Genomic DNA, 23,220 nt, shown 5'->3' with positions numbered 1-23,220 from the left:
CTCGCTGCGGGGCACTTCTGCTTTCCCATACCAGAAATCTGCCTTTGAACAGCTTTGCCAGCAGTGTACGGGTGCCCCGGGCCTTATCTTCCTTCTTTATGCAGCTCTGAACAGATGCTCGTCGCACACTTCTCTTTCATATGTTGTTCAGTGGGAGCGCGACCTGGGAATGGCTGTGGATCCGGAGGACTGGAATAAGGCCTGGTCACTCATAGCTAAATGCTCATTTAATACGAGCACGCTGGAAGCAGCCTTTAAGGTATTTTTTCGTTGGTATTGGGTTCCGGCTCATTTGGCCCAGGCTAACCCTGCCTGTAGTGATCAATGTTTTCGGGGTTGTGGCCATCGTGGCGATGTATTGCATATCTGGTGGTCATGCCCGAGGCTGGTTCATTTTTGGTCTCGTGTGTTTGGCCTCCTTTTCACTTTGTTCCATCTCTCCATAAGCCGGGATGCTCGGTATGCTTTGCTTCATTGCCCCATACCGGGCCTCTTCGCTCGTCAGCAGAAGTTGGCTTCCTATTTGTTTTTATCGGCCACTAGAACAATTTCTCAGGCCTGGAAGAGTCCGTTTGTCCTTTTTCAGGGGGTGCGGGATCGTATGACCACTGTGATGCTCAACGAACAGATGTCGAGTATCTGCAACGACTCCCAACGTAAATGTTTGAAAATATGGGAGCCGTGGCTACAATATGCCTTTCCCACGCTCCCCACAGCTAGTATGGGGAGGTAATGGCGTTTGGCATTGGCGTTCGTTATTGGTGCTCTTGGACCCCTGCTCTTTGTTTTGTTTTTGTTTTTTTTTTTCTTTCCTTCTCTCTTTTTCTGTTTGTTTTTGGTGTGACAGTGGACAGCTGTCTTTAGTTGTGATAGTCAGAGTTACGTTAATGTTATTGTAACTTATGTGCCATTGCTAGCCCCTGCGTGGGCATACCTTTTGCCTTGTTGGAATTAGAGCACTGTTTTCTCTATTATGCTTTTTTTTATCGGGCAATTGATAGCCCCTGCGTGGGCATGTTTTGTTGCCTCTGTTTTATACTGTTTTAAAATTCAAATTAATAAAAACCATTGAAATATAAAAAAACAAACAAAACACAGGTGAGGAGGCATATGATGGTAAAGGTGAACAGTAACAACTGAGCATCGCTTAGTAACATTATTAGCAACGTTTTAGAAATGTTCCATTCAATCTTCAGGAGGTACAAATAGGCTAAAACAATAGCAAGGGCATTATTCAAAATTTGGTCAATGCTGCACAGTACAGGTGTCCCTTATCTGCATAGGTAGTTTGTGGTAAAGACGAACCATGCCTTTAAGTTTCCCTGGATCTGTAATTCTAGAGGAGGCTCAACCACCTTTCAAGACCTGTGATTCTAGGTGAGGCTCAAGCAGTGCCCTTAGACCTGTCATTTTTTATGAAGCCCAATCAGCATTCTCAAGTTGTGATTTTGGAGGGGGCACAAGCTACACTCCCAGACTTGTGAGTATGGACAAGGCCCAAGCTGTACTGAATTTGGATAAGGCTGATGCATTGTTATATAAGGCCTTTCATACCAGATGAGACCACAGCTGTAATCCCAGGTGGGATGAGGCTCAAACTTCACTTTTAGACTCTTCTCCCATGAATGGATATCTAGGAAACCTAAGTTGTGCTCTTAGGTGAGAATGTTAGAGCCTGTCATGCATCCATCCCTTTTTAGAATGGATTATTGTATTATTTTTGAGTAATCAAACAGAAGCTCTCTTTCCATTTAAAAATATGTGTATATTTTCTGCAGACAATTTTGTGATTAACACACACATCTTACACGATGCACAGTCAGGTAGGTGACACATTTATTCCCTAGTTCCCCCATGCAGCTCCCTATGTTCACATCTGTTTATTTAGTAGGGGATGATTCAGGAGCAGTACCTGGACAGGTTCATCCAGTGCCCTGGGCAAAGTTGCTGAACTGAATCCCTCCCCCCACTGTTAATGCATGGCTTTACAATGGGTTTACTGTATCCATTCTCTGCCCCCTTGCTCCACTGTGCCCAGGCCAGCAGCCCCTCCTACCCATCCTTTGTCCCAGCCATGTCCAGGAGGCAATAAAGCTGAACCAGAAAGTACAATGTAGTAATCATCCTGGCTGTGCAGTGTGGCAGATATAAGTCAGAAGACTGATTGTGCAGAATTACAAATTCTTTGGCAGGTAAGTATTAAACGGATTCTTTGCTGGTTGCCTTTATTGCAGCTATAAATTCAACTTGGGCTTTACCTACATAGAGCAAAAGCTAAAGGTTCACATTAATACCTCCTCCCCAGCTGCACCTAGTTACACTTACCTCACTCCCCTGTTCTTCCATTTAGCTGCTTATAGCAAAGAAAGACAGTCCGGACTTGCTCCAGTCAGAGCTTTTTCTGAGCCCTGTATCACTGTTCTTGGGCCATTCACCAAGTGGCAGTGCTGTGACATGGATTACCACGCTCCTCCATGCCGAGATGTATTCCCAGTGGCTGAACAGAGCAAAAGGGTAGCACAGGAAAGGTGGGAATACGTTGCTAGGAATCAGGGCGTTAAAGCAAACTTGCTGCTCTTCCTTCCACGGGCAAAGCACAAATTTGCTTTAGAGCACCCAATTACATTATCACTCTAGCTACAATGTCATAATAAAGAACTTATAAATCCAAATACATTTCTGGGCTTAGATTAAATAATCATATAGTGAAAGCAGCTAGCACAAGTAAAGGATACAAAACCTCAAATGTTATAGTGCAAAATGTGCAGCACTAAAACATTAGTAATCAAAATTATTATTTTGAAAGAGCATCCAATCATCAAAAGAAAAGGAAAAAACCCACATTTCCAGTGAGACCGGAGAGAAGGGGTGACACCTCAAAATCAATGGTGTATTGCATTGGGATTGCTGCAGCCCCGTGATTGTCTTTGATGGCTTTGTGTTTTTAAACCAATTTACATACTGCACTATTAGTATTTATATCTTGCATGCCTCTACTGGTGGAGAATGGAGTTGGAGTGGAACCACAGGTTAAAATACCACTGTGTCATCTATCATGGATAAAAAGCCCAATAGCTCCGGTAAGAGCTCCTATGTACTTGTTGTTGTCACCAGAGATTTTGAGGTGTCATCGCTTCTCTCGAGTCTCATTGGATGTATGAGTTTTTTCCTTTTCTTTCGATGACTGGATTCACTTTCTTTTAATTAGTGTTATTTGAGCACAGACTTTAATTGATGGGCTCTTTCAAAATAATGATTTTGATTAATAATATTTTAAAACTGCACTTTTTTGCACCATAATAACCAATTTACCTCTATGACCAGTCATGTAGCTCACTGCACTTGAACTCACATATGTGGAATTATTTAGTTAAAAAGAAGCCATTCTGTGTGTTGCCAAAAATAATTCACTTACCTATATGTCTTCCATTTTCAGTATAAAAAACATCAAATGAAGCTTTCTGTTGTTTCTTTTGTTTTATTTTCTTGTCACTGCCAAAGTCCCAATCTTTAAATGTTTGAGCTAAAATAAAAAAAGTCAATGGGTTTCATCTTTTTCTATTTCCAGCTTTATTTAAGATAATGTTCTTTACTGATGGTTCATCAAAGGACTAAATATTATTTCAATTCTATGTAAACCTATTCATTAATCACATGCCATAGTCCAGCAGATCTGGTTATGCACATATGATTAGTGTAATTAACAATAAAAGCCCCCTCAGTGTGTATATCTCTAAGGTCTCTTTCAGATGTTTACCGCCCCTGGCCACCCAGCCAAGCTGTAAAAAAAACAGCCAGACAGGTCTGTCCATAAGCCGTGGCCACAATGCTTTACTTTATGGCCATGGCATTTTGTAAGTTGGTGTGCAGAGTTTGACAACCAGCATCGCTTGTCAAACTCACCCATTGAGTTCAGGGGCTGCACTGCACCCGTGTGCAATGCATGCCATTGCAACACATTAGTGCAGCATTGTAGGGTTAAATAAGGCAGAGGAGGCAATATACAGCCTGTCAAATACCCAAAATAGGATCACTCTTCAGAGAGCACTGCACTCTGCTGTGAGTGTTAAACAGTCCTAAAAGTGTACATCCAATACATATAGATATTTTACTCTTTTTTTTTTTTTGTTAAAGAATAATGTAGTTGGAGAATATTAGCGTATAACTAAACACAGGAACAAAAAATTTACATATTGGAGCTTACCGGTCCTTAAATGTAGTGACCCTATTTGTTTTCTGTTTTCATGTTAAAGCCCAAGTGTACTCAAAATAAAAATGACACAAAAATCAGCTCAAGGGACATGACTTAGTCTGGCCATAGACAAGTTGAAAAAATGAAAGTTCTGTCGATCGAAAAACGAAAATAGCTCATATGATTGTGTCAACAATTGTTTAGATTTTCTGAAAAAAACCTCAGCAGGTTGGATCAGGCACTTTTGATTGCGGCACGAAAATTGCATGTCACAGCAGGCACACTAATGATTAGAAAAAATGAATGATTCGATGATCAGCACAAATTTCATCCATTTTTCCTCTCATCTATGGCCTGTTTAAAGCTGGCCATACACGTATCAGTTTTTTTTTTACATGTAATCGAGATGGATGGAGGAATCCTCCCCATTGTGTCATTGCATTCTGCAAGCGGGGACCCTTCTGCTGTCAGAATACACTGATATGTGCTGCAGCTGATTGGTAACAGTGCTGATTGAAGCTAAATTTTCCAGCTCTGCCATTCATAGAAGTTGTACTACAGCTTCTATGTAATAAAACGAAATCTAAAACAATGTTATCAGCCTGCCCAGTTATCTTCTTTGAACTACAGAAGACATCTCCATTATGTGATGGTGATAAGAACGGGAGGTGGTTGTAGTTGAAATCTGGAGCTTAGAGTGCCAACATTGCTTCTTCATAGAAACAGTGGTGTGTGTAAACATTGTCACCATAAGACAGGCAGTGTATTACTGGCATGATTATCAGGTGAAAATAAAAGGAAACAAGCCTGAAAAGGAAACTAATGAACCACTATATCTAAGGACTGGCAAGCTGCAATATATTACATTTTTGTTTGGGAGTTTTAGATACATTTCATGTGTGGGGAACCTCTCAATAGTTTCCTGCTACCAGTAGTTATCACTGATCCTGAGGTATTTTCCTGTGAGAAAGAAAGGCGCTTCCATTCCTCCAGCTCCAGTGTCAACATTATAAAACACAATAAAAATAAAGTAAAGAGAATGAGACCCATTCATAACCGTCATAGCACAATATGGCTGAGAAGCTTATGATCAGAGCTCTCAGTGACAAATGTTTTGTTAATTATTTGAAATTATGTATATTTTAAAGTAAAATGTCACTGTGATGTATTGTGGACGCCTAAACCCACAAAAATTCAGCAAGGCTTCCGTACCTGGAGGGATATCAGCTTTGGCACTATTTGGTCGCCACATCAATGCTTTCATGCTAGTGTCCTTCTTGCCTTCTTGATCATTCTTAATGCCCTAGACATTTGAATAAATATGGTAATTTATTTAGTGCATTATTAAAAAGGACATCATCATTATTTTTGCAATACTCATTGCATATACAAAATACTTCCAGATCACAATTCACCAAATTGGATTCCACAAATTGACGGGGTCAGAAGTTACCATTTCATATTTGTGCCTCCAGGGCCTTTGAAGGCAAAATCCAATATTGTAGCTGACTATTCACATATAATGTCACTCAATGAGTGTGAATGAAAACAGGAGAAAACTTGCAATCCTTTCAAAAATACTTTAAGTGTAAGTTCATCTTTTCAGGATAACTGAAAAGGTGAACTAACACTGTATACCCTTCCCCAGCATCTTGCTTTCCATACCTCTGTGGGTGGTGAGCTGTCAGTACCTACGCAGTTGTAGTAGCCAAGGGATTAGAGATCCCCAATCTGCTCCCTCTTCTGAGTATGGATCAGAACGATTCTGATTGGTCATCGCCAACACAGAGCGTCGCTCTGATCTGTCCCGGAAGCACTGCAGAAAGAAGGGAAAGAAGAACAGGGATTCCAAATCCTCAGACCTCTACACTGGCTCCATAGACACTGACAGCTCATCAATCACACGGGTAAGTGCAAGGGAGGGAAGGAGAGGGTGTACGGTGTTAGTTCATCTTTTCCTTTGTTCTGAAAAGGTGAATTAGCCCTTTAAGGGCCCATTCACACTATCCATGTGCTAAAATTCAAAATACTAACCACAACATACAAATCCATCCACAACAATGCCCTTAGCTACATCACCAACCTTATCCACAGATATCGTCCAAATCATCTGCTCTGCTCCTCCCAAGACATCTTGCTCTCTAGCTCCCTTGTAACTTCCTCACATGCCCACCTCCAGGACTTGTTGAGAACCTCTCCCATCCTCTGGAACTCCCCCACCCTATCCGCCTGTAGGCAATCTTTGAAAACCCACTAATTCAGGGAAGCCTACCCCATCTCCACCTAAGAACTGTACTTGAAACACCTCCACCAGATCATCCCCCGCAGCTATCACCTTTCGTATCACCTCCCCTTCCTTTAGGTTTTAAACTCCATGACCATGGCCCACCTATTCCTTCTGTATTGAACTGTATTGTAATTGTAATATTCCCCTATATATTGTAAAACGCTGCGTAAACTGTTGGCACTATAGAAATCCTGTATAATAACTAATACACTTCTTTTCTATGTGCTCTAGGAGTGACTTGCATTGCACAATGTGAACATGCCCTAAAGTGCTAAGTAGAATTGGATGTGTTATTTGCTTTACAATGTGTGTCCTTTAGTAAACACTATGGAGTTGATTTACTAAATGTAAATAGACATGCACTTTGCAAGTACAGTTGCTCCAGAGCTTAGAAAATAACGGAAAGCTTCATTTTACAAAGAATACCCAATAACAGGCAAGGACAATTAAAAAAAAACAAAAAGAAAACAGCATTTCCTTGTACATGATTGGATGATGGAAGTCAGCAGAGCTTCCCCGTATTTGCTAAGCTTTGGAGAAACTGCACTTGCAAAGTGCACAGTATATTTGCCTTTAGTAAATCGACCCCTATGTCAGGTTACTATTGATATGATAAACATACCATTCGGGCAAGTGTAAGAGCAGTAGGTTTTGGAAGTGGCAGTGTTTTTGGCCTGTATTTCTCTTTCTGATATGGCTCCACTGATCCTTCCGCTGGGGGCATCTGGTTCTCTTCTTTATTACCATTGCGGCGTTTTAACGATTCAACCAAAAAAGCACACTGCAAGGTAAAAAACAACACTGATACTTAACAAATTTGTTTATATTCAAATTGCATGTCACCAATATGTATGTAAGTTGGAATCTATCTATGACTTATTTAATAAGCCAATTAAAAAAAAGCAAAGGTGTGCAACAATCCATGGCAACCAATTAACGTTCTTGTCATGTGAACAATGAAAGATGATTAACTGATGGCTGTTATAGGTTAGTGCAACTTGTGCAGTGCTCCTCTGTTTAAAGCTGCATTCACACCTAGGCATTTTGAATCCTAGGCAGAATCACTGTGATTCTGCCTGCAGTTTCGAAAAGCTCTATTAAAATGGCAAAATGCACAACGCAGATTTTAGATGTCATTTATTTAAATGACACCTAAAAACATGGTGCGGTCCTGCCACGATTATTGCTCAATAAATCGTGCTGCAATCTTGGCAAACTGAAATGCGCAAAGCTTTCTGCCCAACAGAAGCTCATGTTCCTTTTGGGGCGACAAGCCTCGCACATTGTGGTTTGCCACGAGTGCAACGTGATTTATTGCTCGACAATAAAGGCAGAACCACACCGCGATTTTAGGTGCCATTCAAATGAATGGCATCTAAAATCCGTGTTGTGCGTTTTGCCATTTTAGTACAGCATTTTAAAATCTCAGTGATTCTTCCCGCAATCCTCAACGCCTAGCTGTGAATGCAGCCTTAAATTGGTTGTAAACCTCTGATATGAAATATAAACAAGGCATATCCTTCTATAGTGTGTTAACAATTTGAATTTTCCGTGCTATATATGATTAAATATCACACAATGAAAAAAGGAAGCAGCCAGCACAGTATCGCAGGTATCAATACATAAAAGCTAATAAAACAAAAAAGTGCAGTGCTACACATTCAAAAGTACGACTAAACATAAAAAATAATACATAAAAAATATAGTGTCCAATAATGTGCAAAAAAACGGAAATAAACGTAAAGTCTTTAGTGATAAATAAAAGTTCAAATATTTTCTAGAAAAAATTGTGCTTCCAAAAAAATTATATATCAAAAAAATTATTAATAAATCAAAAAAAGTGAATAAGCTTCTTGGGGATCCACCATCACCAGCACCTCAAAAATACTGCCTCTTACCAGACTTATATGGCCCCACAATTAAGTGACGGTCAAGAAAAGCATAGTGCGGATACCAAATTAGGATGACGAACTCCATTACTGCTGACTTTAGGGGCATAGGGTGCACTCCATACACTGGATGTAGATAGACGCCAATAGGATCCCTCTCATTAGATTCCCAAATCAAGGCATGAGCTCCCAAACTGATACTTCAGATAAATTGCCAAATGTAGACCTAAAATAATGAATTATCCTCAAAGAGGATCATCCAAAAAGCAAAAGAATCCTCATGGTGTAGTATAATTAGCAGGATGTATTGCCTTACAACGTAGTATTATACGTACATCAAGATATACTTAAAACAGCAAGTCACCATATAACCAAATGATACGTTTCTAAGCAACAAGATGGGCGCCGCACTCTGGTGTGTGCTGACGTCATGCGTTCTGACTCATTCCAACGAGTTTCGTCATCTATGGTGACGTCATAGTTGACGAAACGCGTTGGGGGGAGACAGAACGTGTGACGTCAGCACGCACTAGAGTGCGGTGGCCATCTTGTTGGTTAGAAACTTACCATTTGACTCATGCCTGGATTTGGGAATCTAATGAGAGGGATCCTATTGGAGTCTATCTACATCCAGTGTATGGAGTGCACCATATCCTCCAAAGTCAGCAGTAACGGAGTTCGTCATCCTAATTTGGTATCCGCACTATGCTTTTCTTGACCGTCACTTAATTGTGGGGTCACATAAGTCTGGTAAGAGGCAGTATTTTTGAGGTGCTGGTGATGGTGGATCCCCAAGAAGCTTATTCCTATTTTTTGATGTATTAATAATTTTTTTTGATATATAATTTTTTTGGAAGCACAATTGTTTCTGGAAAATATTTGAACTTTTATTTATCACTAAAGACTTTATGCCTATTTACTTTTTTTGCACATTATTGGACACTATAATTTTTATATATTATTTTTTATGTTTAGTAGTACTTTTGAATGTGTAGCGCTGCACTTTTTTGTTCTATAGTGTGTACTTGTCTCAATTAGGAGGACATTTCTGCCTGCTGCTTTGTTCCTCTACTATTAACATGAATCACTTCTGAAAAATTTTCTTGACACCATGAGAAAAAAGGTGACAGAGTAGGGACCTCCAGCAAATTGACAGCCTCATCACTGAGCTTTGCAGTGTGTAAATTAAGCTCTCCGCCCACCTTTCCCTTTTTAAAGAACTCTCAGACAAGCCTTATAAATTCAGAACTTTGAACATATGTAGAGAAGGGAACACTGCAAATAAACAGGTACAACTTACAAAGGAAGAGTTGTTTCATCTGTGTGTGTGTGTGTGTGTGTGTAGCCAGTTACTTCACTAGATATATGTATGGGTTTACAATCGCTTTAAACAGAGGTATAAGCCAACAAGATTACATTTCCATTGAAGTTAATAATGAAGATAAAAACTATACTAACCTTTTTGGAGTAGTTAACAGCCTTTTCCATCTCTGAGACAAGACAAGTGATGTCATCGCTTTCAATAATACCTGTCAATAGGTCAATGTGTTACACATACTGATACAGTTTAATAGTTATATTGGTGACTTAATTATATAGTATTGACTATAGCTTTCTCTATAATGATGTTGATGATGGCAATAATAACATAACAAAGAGAGTAGCAATTTGACAGTACACAAAGACCTACATTAATCCATCGAAAAGTGGATTATAGGCAATATTATGTAGAAAGACTAGACTATGAGCAGGATGCTAAACTGCCTATGAGGCAATGGGAGGTCAATGATATCCCCCTGAGGAGGTCACGTGTCCTGGTGACGAGAAGCACAGGGGAGGGGCTTATTGGATGATGTAAGCACACACGGAAGTGTATGGAAGATAGGTAATATACATTGAAGTATGCTGATATATGTATACCAATGCTGGCAAAGTTTGATACACTATAGCACCCTTGAATGTGAGTGTGATTCTGCATTGTAGTAATGAGTGAATACATTTATGTGAAGGATAAAGCACTATATTAGCCTTTTCTTGCATGTGTGGCTGAGCAAAGGATTGAGCTGGAGGGTGCCTTAAAGGGATACTGCAAGAGATTGGAGTTGCATTGGAGATCTAATAGAAGAATTCTACCGCCGGGAAGGATCAGCAGAGATACTGGGATATTAAAAGTCAGCAGAGTGGGACACAAGCTTAATATGACCATGCATAATATGTAAGGCCATGGGATCCAGGTGACAGCACATCTGCTGGTGGTGATAAACTATTTTGGAAGTTGTGTGGTTCACAAGGTGGTGAAATACAAAACAGCACCTTAAACAGATTTCTTTAAGAGACTTTTTATGGACATTTTGATGATTATTTACTTTTTAGTGTTTATTATGATTTATAATATATAAGTGATGATGTGAAAGTGCTGCACTATATTTACACCCCGGTCACATCAAGCTCGACTTTGAAATCGCGTGACTTAGTGAAGTCATACCATTTCAAAGTCGGGGGACCTGCCGATTTCAGGTGCGATTTGCAAGACACAGATGTGTATGCATCTGCATGTACTACTTTAGAAATCAGTACGGCTTCGACCAAGTCGGAGCCACACCGATATGACCGCTGTAATTGCAGACAATAGGATTCGACTTGGCATGCGATTTGCAAGTCGCATGGCATGCATACCGCATGCCAGGTCACACCCAGTGCGACCAAGGTCTTAAGATTTAAGTTGAATTACACACAGGTATATGAGAGTGTAAGAGGTGATAGCTGCTTTCAATATAGTAGAATTTTGGCTCACAATGGTTTTGATTCTGGTGACACTATCATCGCAGCTAACACAGTTTTTTTCAATCAGAGAGTAGGTTTTGTGGGAGGAAGACTGTAGGTACAAGCTCAGGGAGACGATTGGTAAAATGCTATGCATACAAAAAGCCTGTTGATTCAATAAAATCACTCAATGATCTCTTGGGATAAACTAGTCTAAGATCAATAGGAAATCCCACAAGCCTTGCACACGTCTGTGTTTGGCACAGAGGTGAAATGAAGCTAACCTAAAGGCAAACAGATAAATACAGAGATTAAATGCATATAGGGCCACTGTTTTACTGGCCAAAGGATTTGCATTTCTGTCCAAACAGTCCTGAGATTTACACAGCTCCATCACACAGCACAGTCAGATAACACCAGTGTAGTCTTCTGCCCCCCATAGTTGGACAATGAAAGAGCAGCAGCGGACTCATGAGGGCATCTCTCTGCTCACTCTTCTTTCTTCTCAGATCAGCAGGTTTCCTGTCAACACATTAGCATGCAGCATATCTCACTGGTTACCAGTCTCCCAGTGAGAGTGCTGCTGCATATAGAATGGCATTTTAGATTTTAGCATAGTTAGATTTCATTTAATCTATTAGGTTCAGCACATAAAATGTAAGTTTGCAATAATAGTTGTAGAAATATGTCATGTTTATGTTTGTAGTCTGCAGAGATTATGCATACTATTAGCTTATGATATATACAGTATATTCGAAGGACAAACATTTTAGCACATTTTCACAATCTGTTCCTTCTTCCACTGCGGATTCTTGCTGCAAGTTTACCTTTGTCAGCAAACCTGTGAAACCTTCCATTAGTGACATGAGCCAAATCTTGTAGAACACAGACTGTGTCACTCCTGTCACTGATGTGATCAGAGCTGTCATCATCAATGCTGAACAAGCAGACATGAAGCTGTAAATCACAGCCAGAGGTAGCTTCAGACAAGTAAGCAGACACTGCATGCTACAGGGAAGAGGAAAGAGCATACTGTTAGATCATCTGCACATTACTGACAACAATTTGTTATCTGTATAGCAATCTACTAAACATACTGCAATATCTAACTAAAACTTTCTGAGAATGTGATGTTGTAAAGCTGGACAGTGGAGTCATTTTGTATATAGTATTTATATGGAAGTGTTATTAAACCCAAAACCAACAGGGACAGTTTCTAGAGGTGTTGGTAAATAGCTGAAATTAATATTAAGTGCTGGTGGAGGACAATAAGCGCTCAGCGGTATTCCCCTCAAAAATGCCACTGTAGTCAGTGCCAGGACAGGTGTCACTAGCAGGTATATAATGCGTTATCCTTCTGTATGTGGGGCATTGGGAAGTAATTTGGCCCCTGACATTATTATACAAGATGAAACATGAGGTGGCACTGAATCCACCTGTAAAACAGTACAAATCAGTCAGCATGCAGTTACTCCATGTTATCAAACTGCCTCCAGTGTAGAGAACAGCTGCTTCTATGCTGAACAAATTTAGACACTACACAGAAAATTCTAAATGCAGAGGACTCGCATGATTCTGAGCAATCTCAAACACTCTTGAGCTTAATTTGTTGAAATTACAACAAACATAAAACTCTTTCTTATACTACTTTCTGCTCTATGGCAGTCTAACAACTTATTATCACTTTTCACTCACAAGCTCTTGATCTGGGAGACCACTAGTAAATAAGTATAGTCCCTGGGATTCTTCATCTTCTCTATCATTGAAGTTAAATTCAATGGCTCTTTTAATGGCACCCAGAACATTCCTTCCACCCTCACACTGGAGGTTCAGGATCCACCTGGAAGACAAAAAAATGTTTAGGATTATTCCATTAGTAGGACTCAGCACTACAAATCCGGAGCACGTTTCCCCACCAGTCTGTATTGGGAAGGCAGCTGTTTTTGTCTATCTTAAGGATGACCATAGACAGTACATAATAATCTCTTGATCCAGTAACTTTTGGCAAAATCTGTGGGTCACAGACATTGCTGGACAAGATTTTTTGATACTGGAGAACTTGGAAGTCCTTTCCTGATTGCTACTGATCTATCCATTTAAGCCTTTAGACACATGTAGCACCCTCCTAGTTTAGCTAGGGGGAGCTAGAGCCTAATGGTTAGACAGGAGATGGGTAGCAGCTCTGGAGTAATTTTTTGTTCATTAAAAATCTTACAAACAACAGAATAAAAAACATATTTACATATATACAGAATAAATAAAATATAAATATATATATACAATTAAACAAAAATAGCTTACTTCAGCATAAAAAACAGGAAACAGCTTTTTTGCTGGGAAAAACATAAATAGAACTAATCATATTTTATTATTATTATTATTATTATTATTATTATTATCTTTATATTGTATCTCAACAAACCCTACCTCCACCTAAACACACCCTCAGGCTAAGATAAGAAATATTTTTCCCATGCATGCAGCCTTTTTTCAAAAATCTGATCTTACAAAAATCGAGGGGATGTGAAAGGACAGAAAGAGAAGCCGTTCACTCAGAAACTGACAGACAGCAGCTACAGGGACCTGACATTCCTCCCCGGCAGCCACTTGTTCTCAAGACCCCCGATCTTCCAAACCTCACCCAGAATGTTGTGCACCACCGCCTCAACAGGAAGGACATTTTTTGCAAATACAAACCTGACACCGTGCATTCCATGTGTAGTAACGGACTACTAAGCTAACTAGAAAAAGTGTCTCGAAATCAAAGTCCCGGTGAGTTTGAAAGGCTCCTTTCCGCATAACTCAAGCGAGACTATTCCGCATAACTCAAGCAAGAAAGAAAAGGGATACCCAGAGCCCCACTCACCCGCTTGTAGACTTCTTTATTGAAGGGGCACTGAATCAAGAAATTGTCCATAATCTCCTCCACCCCATCACACTCCACTCTTGGACAACCACGGTTCTCCGCAAAGCGATGCTTCAGGTTGCCCTTCACATAGAGTCTGCCATGGAAAGAGAGCCAGGCCAAATCCTGAAACTTTAAAGGGATTCTCCCCAGAACCATAAAACGCAGACCCTCCCTCATAACAGGGCCTAGGCAATCACTCAAGGCCAATGGCTTGTTAAAGGTAGATTCAACAACCCTATTCTCCAGGGCCATCCTAGGAAAGAGACTTAATATCCACTGCCATCACTCACCATTGCAAAGCATTTTCAGGCATGGGCAACATAAGTCGGGAGCTTACCATGTTGGACCCTCAGGCTTTTCACTGGCCCACCATTCTCCCAGCTCTACAGAAAAGGCCTAAACCAGGACTGAAAAATACTAACCCACCCAGGTGGTTCCTCTGCCAGCATGCTACTAAAATATGTTTCAAAAACATCATAGAAAAGAAAACCACAGGGTTGACCATACCTAGGCCACCCATCTGCCGGGAAGGTAGATTACAGAACTCTTAATGTGGTTCACCCCATAACAGCTGTAAGAAGCAACTGTAAATCTTCGCATAGCGAGACACTGGAAAAACACAGACAAAGCTGGCATACAGAAATACGGGGATCAAGTAATTTTTAATCAGGTCAATCTTTTCCCTGTAAGAGAGTTTCCAATCCTTCCAGCTAGCAACCTTGGCAGCTCAGGTGTAGTAGCCAGTGGGGTCAAATTATGGTCAGGGCTGAGAAACTCTGCAGGCTTGCCCCTCTCGAATTTCCACCTGCTCTGAGGCTTGCGGAGGATGGCCTTAGAGGCAGTGGGTGGATCTAAAGAGTGGCTGGTTGCACTCTTGAGGGATATCAGCCAATCCCCGACAGAAGGTTTGGCAATGGGCTGGGACTTCCTTAAAAGTGTAGGAGTCTGCTCAGTAGCAGGAGTGTGAGGAGTAGAAAGATGTGAGGCTGGTGGGGGAAGGCTGCCAGGAGGCGTAGTGGGATGGGGCCTGCCTGGAGCTGGAGAGGCAGAAAACTCAGAGCTCTCTGGCTCCCTGAGCAAGGGCTGCCTGTATGGCAGAGATCGAGCAGCCCAGCTAATAGGCCTAACAGTAGCAGCCGACCCGCAAATGGTACAAGAGAGGATCAGAGTGAGTACACCTGCACCCCCTGGGCAGATAGGGAAAGGAGCACTCTGGTGGGAAACCAGATTCGCCTCTACTAGTGACTCTTCACCTCATGTAAAGGGACAGGAGCCAGATCCCCTGCTCAAGAAGAGTCTCCAGATTGCTGGGTGAAGAGGAGTTCATCTAGGGTCTGGGGTGGTACAACTAGGAGATGCTGGCTAGCACTCCAACAGGGACTGTGTTGCAGAAGAAGGAGACACTTGTCAATCGTTCAAGAAGTTATCCTCAGTTATCGGTTCCCTTGGGTATCCTATACCCCCCTTACCCTATCGAAGTTCTAATCCCTTCAATAAAACACAAAACAAAAGCTCAAGGACTAATATTGTCACTCTGATGCAAGCTTGTGTGGAAAATGCTGAAATCCCTGTCTGTGCAGAACTATAGGGGGACGTAATTCATCAGCAACCCCTAAGGGGGTAATGCTACATATGTCTGCAGTGTACCTCTTCCGCTTTCTTCAGAGGCTAAGCACGAATGACTGCACAATGAGACTACTGGAGTTTAAGGACCAGGTAATCAACATTAATACCTTAGGCTGATCAGATCAGGCCTGAACATCATGAACATGCATCTGCCCTTTCTTTTAGCCCCCCTTTATGGTCCCAAAAATACTTATTGATTCTGTCAGTGAAGTCCACCTAATACAGCTTCCTGTGATGTGGAAACAATGCTGCACTGCTTTTGAATTCAAAGCATAGTTGCCACTCTCATGTGGGCTGCATCTGCTTACATTACAGTAGGATGAATAATTTTTGCAGGTGGTATTTCTATTAGCATTGTCATTGCTGATTCACAAACCTGTAGCTTTTCAATCAGTACCTGGCCACTTGCCACTTAGCCCTGCCCACTGATTTCTGGATTGACCACACTGTCTTTGTTGCTGAAACCCTCCCACTGTGAGCTGAAGTGTCTGAGTGGAGGAGTATGAGAAACAGAGAGGAAGAAGGATTTGGCTCACTCTGTGAAGCTAAAACAAGTGTTTTTTTTAATTTATGAGACTTATGTATCACATAGTAACTGGATTTGGTGATTGTTTTGTTCCTGTATGTTGTCATACAGGAGCCTTTAGTTGTAGTTGTAACTACCATTACCACTGTTGTGTCAACACATCAGTATATTATTGCTTCAAGTTGTGTGGAAAACTGTGATGACATATAAAATGTGGGCTCTGTGCTTCAGTGCCAATGCTGATTTTATCCCTCCTCTTTGTCTTGTATTGGCAACCTCACACTATTTATACTTTAAAGCAGAACTTTATATAGAAAGACAATTCTTTGTCAGGATGCACAAAATGTCACTCTTACTTGTCACAACGTGCAAAATGGTCTTGTAGTATATTTATTAAGCCTCGATTTCCTGTCACCTTCTTAATGCACATGTACATGTTTCCTTACATTTTCAAGCTAATCAGATGCTGTTTGGGCCCCCATACTGGCAGGATGACAACCCCCTTTAGCATCTGTGCATCACCTGTTACATCACCAGGTTGCATATTCCTTTATTTTAAGATCACTAAGGAGGCACACGGACAACAAAGTGTAAAAGGAGGAGGCATCGTTTGCTGAGTACAGCAATGTAATGTATGGCAGTCATGCAGTTGTCTAATTCGCTACTACATGGCACCCCAGTCTACAGCGCATTTCCTACAATAGAGGGCTCAGTCATGGGAGGAACTGGTCTGCAGCCAGGAGAAATGAGCTTGCAGTTTGTAGGCTTTCCCTCTGGGGGAGGCCTGGAACTTCTCCCCCACTAGTAGGTAAGATTAAGGTATGTTACCAAGCTAATGTGTTGCCACCTGGAGAGTGGATGACTGTACCAAACTCTGAATCAAATAATTGTTTAGTAAATCAGAAAAATAGAAACGCAACAGTCTGGATATTATGTTATTCCCAACATACAGGAACTTCCTCTGGAAATTTCCTGTACACTTTGGGGATAAGGGGGCACTAGCTGAATATGTAGGGTCATATAAGCCACGGGAATTTGGTCAAGGAAAGCTGGGTGCCTTTATGGGAAATAGCCAGTGAAGGCCATCCCAGGAGTAGAACCCAAAAGGCCACATGTTGACTGATTCACGTGAACCATTAGGGCACCACCCACTGCCAGGCCTGAAAGGATTAAAAATGCATATTATGTAACAGTAGTTTATTATTTGGATTAGGAGAAGAGGGGCAAGGCAGGAAAGCAGTGTGCTGGAACAACTACAGGACTAGGAAGGTTTTCTTACATAGCAAATTATTGATAATTATTCATTTACAGCAAGCCTTTTTTCATCTAGCTATTGTTCTGCTTTAACAGAGAGAAACTACTGTAAGTATACAACGCAATAGGGTTATAATAATGACAAATTCATATAGCCATAATGTACTGGCAAACACCTTGAGAATGAGAGCAATGTATTATTTTTCAGTTTTCTTAAATAATAAGCCAGAAGAACTTACTTCCAAGCACTTTGCAGGTTTTCTGAAGTTGCAGGAACCATTTCCGGCTTCCAAAATTGGATATCATTTCCAAATCTGCAAATGAAACACATCATACTTTATAATGTGCATATTGCTAGTGATGTTGTAGTAATGCTGGCCATATACACAGTTATTTTCAGGCAATTTCATCCTTTCAAGTAAAAAAAAGCAGAAAGGATCAAGGTAACCTACCAACATTGATAAATGTCACTTGTTACTCGTGACGCAACGCGTTGGTACGCCGTGACGAGACTTCCGGTGCACGGTGACGTCACCTCCGGCGCGAGAGCAATATTGGAACTCCATGTGCACCCATAATATGAGGATATAGGCTTGTGACATTCTGCTATCATGTGAGTGGCCATTTTTAATGTTACTTTATAGCAATAAAATTGAGTTACACTATGGAGGATCACTTTTGTTTCTGAACATGACCCTGTTGGTGTGAGGGGCAATACCAGAGCATTCATTTGTTGGAGGAGGTCTGGATGATAGTGGCTCTACTGTGGTATCCAGTGCGGTCTCTCTAAGACGAGGTGGTTCCTGAGCAGAACGTGATTGATCCAAAAAGTGAGCTGGCCCTTGTGGTCGGAGCAAGGAGGTGAGGGGCACTCAGACCACTTAAGGAATATCACCAAGAATTTTTTAACACCAGTGTCACTTTTTCACATGTGCAGAGATAATAACACCAGTTTGTTTGAAGTGGACTACGTATGAACATTATCACCTATTGCTTGATTGAGTGGGGTTACACCAGCACTGTTTGTGCATTGTGTTTCCAGCTAGGGAACCACAAATTCACCGTTATATTCACTGTTATATTTCCCCCAGTTGGGGTTTTATAAAAAGGGGAGTCATTTGTATGTTTTTCCACTCAACTGCTTTGCGTAATTATTCACTTGGTTTGTGTGCCATTTACTGTGTATATATATATCGCTATTTGATATTAATGTCATCAGCGCTACACCAAATAGTTTGTATTAACCTACCAACATTACTTTAGATAACTTCAAGCTGTATACTAAAATTCTCAGCAGTAGACTGAAAATTGCCACGTGTGCTTGTCATTCAGTGTTAAGTATGTGCTGGTGATACACATGGCAATTTTTAAGCAATTCAAACTAATTTCAGCCAACTTTCAATCATGAAATATGAACTTCGGTCAAATAGCTAAATACACTAATACTGTAAAATAACATCCAAAGAATCTGTATTTTTGTCAAAAAAGCCCTGAGATTTAAACAGCTCTGGCACAAAGCACAGCCCTGTTTGGTAGGGCAGATGACCTGATTTTTCTCTTGCCTGTCCCCCCTGTGACTAAAAAGTGAAAAGAGACTCAGCACCCCTATGTAAGCTTGGTACTCTGCCACTCTGCTCTCTCCTCCTATCACCATGTCCCTTGCACTGCAGTATAACCAGTTTGCCCTGTGTGCTGGTTTTTCCTCTCCCAGTATGATTGCTGATGAACAGGGGATTGCAAGAGGCTGATACCAGGTCAAAATTAGGTACTTAAATTGCTTGCATTCTTCTGCCTGGAGTTCAGCTTTAAAATAAATCCAAGGGATCAAAGCAAGCTACCAAAAACAGTTTCCAAAAAACAAACAAACTACAGTATGAAACAATCCACACTGTTATTTCTAGGTTACCTTGTGTTATTTGATCAGTTTTGTGAATGTTAGATGTAGTTCATCGCTGCCTGAACATATTATATATATATATATATATATATATATATATATATATATATATATACAGTATATGGTATGGCCAGTATAAAACTGATCATACACATGGCAATTTTCAGTCAATTTCAACACCTTTCCATGCAACAAAAATTACAAATATGATTGGAAGTAATTTCCAAAAACTATGCAATGTTTCACCCAGAAATATAGAAAAGGAAGTCAAAAGCTGAACAAAGCTAGACATTGAAAGACAGATGCTTATGAAATATTAGGCACTGAGACATTGCCCTGTCCTTGAATATGCCAGAACTTTAATACCTTTAGCTTTTGAGAAAAGAGACAGATCAGCCCAGCTGGCATGATTTCCTTCAACATATTATGTGTGGCTTTTTGATCTCAACTCAAAAATATCCATATCTATATATATATTATGTAGTACTAATTTTAATTAATGCATGTGACAACTTACGATATAATGTTAAATAACTGTTTGTTTCCCATTTGTTCTTCCATTAAAAGTCTCAGAAAATGCTGGATATGTATAATGTGCATAGCATTCTCAAATGACGTATCCACAAGCAAAATAACCCTGTAGAAAAATAAAGAAGATTGTGAAATCTAGTAATATGCATGAGATAAAAAGGACTCTTGTAAACCACTATGAGGCAAAGCAGAAATGCCAATGTGAAAAAGCCTCACACACTGGTCCTTCAACACGTCTCTCTATGGATCACACCACTCTCATCAGCGATTTCAATGTCAGCCCGTAAAAGTGGTTTTCTAGTTAACCCATTTTATTTAAACCCCTTTTGAAAATCTTTTGAATACTAAGAGATAAAGCCCAACTCCATGAAATCTTAAAATTATCCCTTGCAATATAGCTGCACGCTCACTACAAGGGTTAATTGTTCATTTAAGTCTAGGGAACACAGAAATAAAGATTTACTTACCTGAAACTTTCTGCTGCCAAATGGTCTTCGCAACATTTCTATAGACATCAAGTCTACGTTGCTGATGTCACTAAGACCGATACAGGGTCCATAGCCCTGCATTGAACAAGAGGAGACTGACGGACAGTCAACCATCAGAACAAGGAGGAGTACAACCTGCTGGGTTGGCAGAGCATCAGGTAAGTAAAAATGCTTATCCTCTCCCCTAGACAAAGTAAGTAGTTAACCCTTGCAGTGCATTTTCATAGGATGGGCTTTAAAGGTTCCATATGATACAGGATACAGTTCATTAGGCTATTTACTCCCTGCAGCAGATCCAGTATTTCTTCTTCATATTGGTGGCTGTCTATTGTATCAACAGCTGAAAGGTCCAGAAACAACTTTATTCCAGTAAGTGTCAGGGGAACAATCGAAAGAGAACCTAATGTGTTTTGGGGGTACAAAAACACCCCCTTCATCACAGCTAAAAAAAAACAAAGCAACAACAATTGAAATGCTACACAACTGCTGAGAAGTTGAAATACAACTTTTTTTTCAATAAAAGTTAGGGGGAAAATTCCCAAAAAGTATGCATTTCGGGGGTTCCCCTTCATGAGGGCTTCGTTAACAATGTGAAAAAACTAGAGGTGAATGAATGGTCTGTGCTTGTAATTACTCTGGAAATAATAACATTAAAGGTCCAGTTCACTTTTAGTCTATTCACATTGATGTCAATCAAGCCCAAGGGGGTGCTCTTGGACCCGAGAAACGCATTGGCTACTTTTTGGATTGCTCTCCTGACTTTAATCAGAATAAAGTTGTATCTGGACCAGGGGCGGACTGACCATTTGGAAACTCGGGCACTGCCCGAGGGCCCGGGGTAAGTAGGGGGCCCCATGAGATGCCCCTGGTACCTTTTTCATAGGCTGTTTTGAGTTTGGGCAAGGACACGGGGCCCCATGATCCCCTATTGCCCGGGAGCCCCGTGAGTTGTCAGTCCGCCCCTGATCTGGACCTATTAACAGCGGTTAGGCGCTTCATTTTCAATTACTGTTGCATTACACTATATGACAAGGAGTCCGTGGAGATCCTCTGGGGTATAGAAGCTTTTTGCCTAGAAACCAGATTACTTGCATCATAGTATAGTAGTAATTGCATCAATATAAATACTTTAAGACATCAATACCAAGGAGATTACCCTATGGGTCCAGTGCTATTTTTACACTTTCCTCAACTGTTACAAAAACATAAATACATCTCCATATCAATATAATATCCCATCCTCATGGTCCTAGTTAAAACCAAATCCAAAAAAAAAAAACCACACTGGGACTTGCTGAACTGAACAAATTTCAATTCATCTATGGCCAGCTTTAGTCTGCTGACACCATGAAAACACTGCACTCCCTTTGTGGCTGATATCTCATCTCTAAAGTTGCTAAACAGAGGCTGTGTGACTGCATTGGAATGCAAAGCTCCCTTTAGCAGATAGCCTGCAAATCTTTACATTTAAAGTGATACTAAACACACAGTTTCATTTTCATTACCCATTCTCTTTCTGTATGTGGATGATGGCACTGTAATTATTTTAATAAAAAAATACCAAAACATCAAAGTGCCTTTTACCTAATGGATATACAGCTGTCACATGACCCAACACTTTCCCAGCCTGTCTGTAGGGAAACAGAAGCAGGAGGAACTTCTAGTCCTCTGCTGCTGTTCACACATTCAAAGTTTAAGAAAAAACAGCCTTTGGAATACAAAGAGTAAAAATAAATAATTAATCTCAATAATCTGTTTTAAATCAACATACATATATATATTTGAAATCAAATCTTTATTGTTTTTGGCAATAACATGATGTGGGTGGATTTTTGCCAGTCACAGGCTGTGTCACGCACCCCCAGTCTGTCTTAGAATATCAAGGAGGTAAAGCCTCCATCAATAAAGATGTAATATGCCACCCCTATTGTGTTTAGCTGGATAGCATGCATGAAGGAGAGAGGGAGTGAGCTGTTATTTATCCAAGGTGTATACACCCACATGTGTGATTCTATAGTCACAAAGGCTACTCAAATGTGATAGGGAGGAAATACTCAGAATTGAACCTCACTGAAAAATTAGCATGTGCAGTAGCTGCCAACAGTGCTCTGAAAAATCCCCAGCTGCACTGGGAACATGGACAGAAGGGGGAGATAGAGAAAACCAGTTTTTTTGCAGAAAATGAATCCCATAGTGACTGCGTGAGTATGAACAGCATGTAATACAGCATTTACTGGTAGTTTTTTATGATGTGGGTTTAATGACACTTTAATACACTAAAATTGAAGTGTAAGCATGTAAATATGTAAAATCCAAATCAAAAAATTATTTAATATAAACAATTAAAAAATATCTAAAAATATATTCTCCCTGTAAATTTACTATTTCTCCCTTCGCTGTAAATAATCTCAGTGTGACCTGAACTCAAAAACAACCCATACAGTTTAAATAAGAAATGATAGTTAAAACATTTGTGTAGAGATATAAAAAACATTATAAATACCTTTTCCCCTTTTTAATAAGTGATCCCATATCCTTTCTTCTCAGCTGCATAGTTAGGTGAGGATAGAGGAACAGCAGCACAGTGGTCTTCCCAGTGAATGGCTGTGCAGGGAGGGCATGTCAGCACAAGTTTATTCATTGGAGGAGAGAAGACTGAACTCCCAGCACAGCCAGAAAACTCACCACACTGTGCTCTCATGTCTTGTTTTGATAGGAAAGAAGGACTGGCAGGGACACCAGGGATTGCATACAAATGAAGGAATACAAAAAGAACAGGATACCTTTTTCACATGGTACAGCAGGCACATATCAGGAATATGAAATGTTTGGTTTACATATTCTTGCCTAAGCAGTACC

At 40.4% G+C, this 23,220-nt stretch overlaps 1 protein-coding gene across 2 annotated transcripts in view; it reads right to left on the bottom strand.

Moving 5' to 3' along the window:
- The window catches only part of VWA3A (von Willebrand factor A domain containing 3A), a 149,145-nt gene that overhangs the window by 29,131 nt on the left and 96,794 nt on the right, over nt 1-23,220 (bottom strand). For both annotated transcript variants that reach the window (XM_089674793.1, XM_089674794.1), the window contains exons 17-24: nt 19,860-19,979; nt 17,685-17,759; nt 12,827-12,971; nt 11,959-12,139; nt 9,827-9,897; nt 7,102-7,260; nt 5,405-5,495; nt 3,416-3,523 (exon numbers count right to left, since the gene is read on the bottom strand). In XM_089674793.1, the coding sequence (XP_089530919.1) occupies nt 3,416-3,523; nt 5,405-5,495; nt 7,102-7,260; nt 9,827-9,897; nt 11,959-12,139; nt 12,827-12,971; nt 17,685-17,759; nt 19,860-19,979 (950 nt within the window). The remainder of the gene's footprint in view (nt 1-3,415; nt 3,524-5,404; nt 5,496-7,101; nt 7,261-9,826; nt 9,898-11,958; nt 12,140-12,826; nt 12,972-17,684; nt 17,760-19,859; nt 19,980-23,220) is intronic.

The sequence above is a fragment of the Staurois parvus genome, unplaced genomic scaffold (genome assembly GCF_062004578.1).
Source record: "Staurois parvus isolate SC_StPar_1 unplaced genomic scaffold, SC_StPar_1.0 ptg000152l, whole genome shotgun sequence".
NCBI classification, from domain to species: Eukaryota; Metazoa; Chordata; class Amphibia; order Anura; family Ranidae; genus Staurois; species Staurois parvus.
Note: the sequence above shows the minus strand (reverse complement) of the source record. Positions and strands in the feature narration are given on the sequence as shown.